The 6,192-nt window shown below is 41.1% G+C and overlaps 1 protein-coding gene across 2 annotated transcripts in view; it reads right to left on the bottom strand.

The window, feature by feature from the left end:
• Positions 1-1,958: 1,958 nt before the first annotated feature.
• The window catches only part of sema3d (sema domain, immunoglobulin domain (Ig), short basic domain, secreted, (semaphorin) 3D), a 29,738-nt gene continuing 25,504 nt past the window's right edge, over positions 1,959-6,192 (bottom strand). For both annotated transcript variants that reach the window (XM_085779372.1, XM_085779373.1), the window contains exon 18: positions 1,959-3,208. In XM_085779372.1, coding sequence (XP_085635498.1) covers positions 2,750-3,208 — 459 coding nt within the window. In that variant the 3' untranslated portion in view covers positions 1,959-2,749. The remainder of the gene's footprint in view (positions 3,209-6,192) is intronic.

Below are 6,192 nucleotides of genomic sequence, written 5' to 3'. Positions count from 1 at the left end.
TTAGAGCTTTGCGAACAAGAGTCTTATTTCTTTTATTTCTTTTGTCAAAAATCAAATGCCAAACACTGGGAGGACCCTGGTCTCATGCACTGTACCTGATCTTGGTCTGGGTTGCCCTTGTGGGTCACTGGACACAGAGAAGCACTATCTACAAATATCTGCGTGCTTGTGTCTTTGTCTGTGTGTAAGAACCCTACAGGGGTCCTGAGCAGACCTGCACACTCATTACACCAATCACATCAAATTAAGCACTTCCTTCCGTAAAATCTGGTTTCTTAGCTTGAATTCAGTTTTCTTGTCTGACCCCTGCTGCTTCAGTCTGCCTGTCAGTCGCAGCAAGTTATCTTAACTCATAGGTTCTTCTCCAGCCAAATGTGAAGGTCAAGTTAGCTGTGTGCAACGTTTGCATGCTGAGCAACTGTCTCACGCACAACTATGTATACACCATGCCGAGCTCCTTATGAGGATGCACAACATCTGACAACAGATCTATTATGCAGGGAAGGATGTCAGCTGATACATGCAAATGGGAGATTTGCTGGTAAAATAACCTTCACTGTAATAAGAAACAAGTCATGTTATGTCACTGACTTGCTGCTGACACTGTCCAGACGTCACAGTAATACATGTGTGGTATGTGGACTTTCTGCAGGACATGCAGCATTTTGGTGTTCTCTCTCTCATTTATGAATGTTGTTTCTCCCTCTCCCTCCGTTGTCATCACTTTCTGCTCACTTACCCATGTCTGGGAAATTAATGCACAAGAATGAGAGATACAGGCAAATATCCAGAAAATAGTATATAGTAGTATAGTAGTATAGGTATTAGAGGATTAAAAGGCACCATTTATTCTTGTGATGTTGTGATATTTTGCGTCAACAAACTATCTTGTAGTTTATATGTACTAAAGTGGGTATAAGTATTTATTTTATAACTTCACGATGAAATGTTTTAGAACCTGTTTTTGTCCTTTCCTCGGGTCGCCTTGCTGTTTCCTTTTCAGGGTAGATGTAGTTTGTTCTTTGCAGCCGCCTGATGAATAAACTATAGACAAGAGGAAGTGCTTGAAATATTTATTGTCTTTGTTACAAGAAACATGGAGAAAACACTGTGGAGAAACACAAAATGCAAGACGTGAATACTGTTCATATGTACGTAAAGGACAAGTAAACATGATGACACAATAGCTTCTGTGAAACTTTAAAAAATGAAATGGCATTGTCATCATTTATACATAAGATCTGTAATGGTTGTGTGTTGATGGAGACCTAATAGACAATAATTGATTGAAATATTTATAATTGATTGTTTTTATTCCATATCTTCATCTGTTTGGAAAACATTTCTACTCTGTGTCAGAAGCAGAATTTGAGCAGCTGGCCCAAAATTCAATTTAAGAGGTCAACACTAAATCAGTTAAAACTGTGAGATCCCATGACTTTGGTTATGTTTTTCACAGAAAGATCCTTGTCATATTATTATCAGCATTGGATCCAAGCACTGTGCATGATATTGTCTACATTATTATATAAGTATAATTTACTATTTGGGTCAGGCACATTGGCTTGCATAAGGCTTGCTTTTCACGCTCATTCCACCCATGTTGATGCCTTTACTGCTTTATCAGTTTATTCTAGGAAACGTGTACCTTGCTTAGTTTGCTCACAAGCGTTCATATTTACCATGGATTCTCCCCTCCCTACCTCCCTCTCTCTCCCTCTCTCTCTTCCACTCACAGACTTACATTAAACAAGAGACCAGCTGGTCCTGAATCATTGTGACATCTGCATACAGCATACAGGCACTTCTGTTGCTACAGTATATCAGGTGAAGAGAGGCTGAGCTAACCCCCACCCATTCTCAACTTGCTGCCATGTGCTTCAAACTCCCTGTACCTGCACCTTTGATAGATTTACTGTGATTTCTGTGCATGGATTTCAGAATTCAGAGAACAGAGCTTCAGGGACACATTTATTTAAATAACTGAAAAACAACAAAAATGAATACACCTACAGTATACTAAACCTACAGTACATGTGTTTGTACAAAAATATGTTATTTAATTCAGGAAAAAAAACACAATACATGATTATCATTAGAGTTTACAGATCAATAACTGGAATGGTTTCAGCATGCCATTTCTCCTGTACTGTACATGTTATATTAATATTTACAGTCATTCAACATGAATGCATTGTCACTGCCATGAGAAAATGTTCGACTTCTTATCTATTTGTTTTTTTAATACTACTATACATATTTTCCTTGATCAGCTCTATTAACAGTCAGTTTAATATGTGCTTTGGGAGGAAAAACACTGATGTTGTAATTCTTCATCTGCCTGTTTCATTTACACGAGTCTGTAATGTGTTCTCTGGTAATTTCCCTAACACATGGCATCTGAAAACAGGACAAACTCATAATTTTAGCTGTACCCTTAACTTTGGGTGTATCATCCTTTTAGAATTCAAGACAATAAAGATAGAAAATTGTCTTACCCATTTGGCACATGAAGAAGAAAATTACATAGTCTCTAACTCACGCTGCTTTAAATTGCTTGTTGAAATTAATATATTCATTTGGAACTCAGTCTTTCATGCCCCATTTACTTGGAGTTAGACTTTGCTTGCTCATGAACTGCTCTGTCATTGCAATTATACAGTTCTGTGTCATATCTGCTTCATCACCCAGTAGGTGAATACTCAGCTCATTCAGATTTTCTTTTTTTTTCTTTTTTTTTACCTCAGCCTCATGGTTGTGCTGTCCTCACCACCCTCCCTCCTCCTCTCTCTTCCCCCCTTTCTCTGTGGTGTCTCCTGTTCCTGCTCTTCTTCATTTCCTGAATGTGTTTCCATTTGCCACCTCCCAAGCCTCGTCCTCGCGCCCTTGATGGCCTCTTCTCCAGCCAAAGTGAATCGCAGTACTCCTCCAGAGAGGTAATAGGAGAGCTCATCACTCTCAGGTAGTCTTTATATCGCTGACGGGACTCTGCACCGTGTCGTAGCTCCACCATGGGGTCTTCGCTGCTGTGCTTGGACTTCCCGTCCAGTTGGCCGTGTGTAACAAGTTGTAGTGTGATACGGAGGAGAGTGTGGGTGAAGTGTGTGTGCTCTTGAGCAACACAAATATACACACCAGCATCAGTGGCGTGGAGGGAGCGAATCAGGAGGCCTCTTCCAGTGTGGATGACACGATCATCCAACCTGACCTGGAGAAAATGCAAATGAAGAGTGTGTGACCACAGCTGCTTAGAGTTACATAACACAACACAAAATTATCTGAACTTTCTTAAATTAAAATCAAGATTCACTTTAGTGAGACAAGAACATTTTGTGTCTCTGTGTACTAATTCAATACAACAGGCTGCTACACAATTAAAAAAACACTCACATGACACATCCCACCCTGTTTACACACATTTATTTTCATGCCTGACTTGTATCCAGGGTGCGTTAAACATGGTAATGACCCCTGAAACAGGAAGCATATTGAATTGGGTGTGGTAAGAGTCAACCACAGCTTGGGGGGCCAGAGGTCATTATGTGGTGTGGAGAGATTTTTAGATGCATGATGAGTGTAAGCAGCAAAAAAAAAAAAGGCAAAGAAAGGTACTTGAAAAATGTGCATGTGTGGTGATGTGCATGTGGTTGTTGTTAAGGTGTAAGGCTAAGTAGTCTGCTAATGTGTATAGTCCCCTCTTTTCATTTAGCATCCTCCGTGATTCATCAGGTGGCATGGCTGCTGTCAGGGCCTAAAAAAACACAGCTGTGTTCAGAGAACAGTCAAAGAGCACAAGTGTGTGTGCGCTTCAAAAGCATACCTCCCACAGCCCTGCTCCGACCCCCCTAGAGGTGTAACTGATAAGACAGCTACAGATGGAAGGACATGCGTAAATCCATACACAGAACAGAAAACCACCCATATGTGTGTTGCAGTCTTGTTTTCCCATTTCCGTGTGTGTGTGTGTGTGTGTGTGTGTGTGTGTGTGTAAATGTGTGCATAGCTATGTGGTGATTTCTAGGTCTGACACTGATGAGTTGTTGTCCAGGCAGAGACAGACTCACAGGCCTCAGAGTCTCTTTGGATTTGGCCCTAAACTCACGTTAGACTAATAGCTCGTCTCCTATCACATTCTTGTTTGCTGACACACCTGACTGATTTGCCAAAACATATGGTATCTGTATATACTGAAAACCTAAAACCTCACTTACTGTATGCAAAGTGTCTGTGAAGATATTTGATGGGTTTATTTGTATGCCTGTGGAACTGTCTCCCCTCTGCCTACCAAGGCATCTGTGACTAAACAACAAAGCCAGACATTTAAACTCACCCAGATGGTGTGCCCTTATTTGTGTATCTGGGCATCTGATTAAGCTAACAAATTCCTGCAAAGAATAGCAATGCAGCTACGCTGCGTGCTGTACTTTGTTCAAATCTACATCATGCATGAAATTCACCAACATCCATGTTTTTCCTATTACTAATTTTCTAATCGGGCCAGCATTCCAGGCTCCAGGAGGTGAATCCGCACACAAGAACAAGCAGACACACACACAAACACACCAACATGCTGGGAGAAAGGAAGAGAAATCTCCTCTAGCTCACCTCTTTAGTAGCTTATTTTTACGGGGAGATAAGAGCAGGGAGTGTGTGAATGAGTGAACGAGGAGAGTAAGCACGGGAGTGGGCTGCAGGTGCTATGAGCAGCTGGCTTTAAAAAAAAAAAAAAAAACCATCAGGAGGCAGCAAGTGTGGAGAGAAACACAGAAGGAAAGAGACTGTGGGAACGCATGGAGGTGACACGAAAAGTTTGAGGAAACAAAGTAAGCGAAGTAAGGAGCGTGAAGGCAGGAAGTGAGGAGAGATTATGGTTGGGCTGATGAGGGAGGCTGAAGGACGGGACAGGAGAAGGGATGACAGACAGGGGGAAACAGAGTGGGACCAAAAGCACAGAGAGTGAGACGTTGAAATGAACCAGACACTTCAGACATCACCTGCCCTGACACCACACACCCACAGCTGTGAGAGCAGGTAGAAACCTCACATCCCCAATCCTGGCTCAAATCAGAAGTAAAACACACTCTCCTGTGTATGTGTGTGTGTGTGTGTGTGTGTGTGTGTGTGTGTGTGTGTGTGTGTGTGTGTGTGTGTGTGTGTGTGTGTGTGTGTGTGTGTGTGTGTGTGTGTGTGTATGTGTGTGTGTGTATGTGTGTGTATGCTGTTAGGGCCACTAAGTGACCGTTGGATTGTGTGATAAATGGCTCCTGAAACAGGAATGCTCTTTGTTCCCGATGACAAATGGTAGGTGTCTTGATTTAGTTTATTCAATGCAGCTAATGGGGCTGAAGTTTTTGTACTTGACACAGCTGCCAGTAAACACAGCATTAGAACAAGAACTGGAAAAAAGTAACAGAGACAGTGAAGTTCCCTTGTCCTAAAGAGGTCAAAGGGCATCAACCACAAGGCTCAGACAAAGACGCTCTTGACATAACACGTCAGCTAAAAGTAAGACACAGACACACACACACACACACACACACACACACAGCCAGTCCAGAGTGTGTATCCAGCTCAGTGTTGTTCATTTAAGCTCCTTGACTTTGTGTTGTCTGTAGCATTACTCATTATTAGTCGTGTGCCTAATGGCAGCAAACAGTGCAAAAACATAAATCTACTCATTTAATCAAGAAATTAATCACTGTGTTTGTGCATAATGGAGAACTTATTCAAACATCAGACTCCCTGTACTTCCAGAATCACAAAAGCATTTCTCTCAAATTAATTCCTGTTTTCCTGTTAACTTTGAAAGCCTCACATTTATATAATGATGGAATGTTAATTCATTAGACCATTACTAGAGGAAATGTTTTTTTTCTTCAATCTCATCCATATAATTACTTAAAATGTTTCAAGCGTTTGTGTTGCAGTTTCCCCTTGTCTCGGGCGTTCTATGTCTACAAACATTTGAGATGTTCACTGGCTGCTGGGCCAAATAATTGCATTTATTTATTCAATTACTGATTTATTCATTCATCCATTCATGCAAAGTCTGCTGTACTGTAAAGCTGTGTTTGTCCATTTAAATAATTTCCCCCCTTGAATCATAATGAACCATCTGCTTCCTTTAAGGAGGCATTGTCAGGACACTCTTCGAACACCAAAGCAGCATTTTTAAGTTATAAATCTTAGGAT

This window comes from Trachurus japonicus, chromosome 6 (genome assembly GCF_045865225.1).
Source record: "Trachurus japonicus isolate A0001 chromosome 6, Traja_1.0".
NCBI lineage: Eukaryota > Metazoa > Chordata > Actinopteri > Carangiformes > Carangidae > Trachurus > Trachurus japonicus.
The sequence above is the reverse complement of the archived record's forward strand: the minus strand, read 5'-3'. Positions and strand labels throughout refer to the sequence as shown.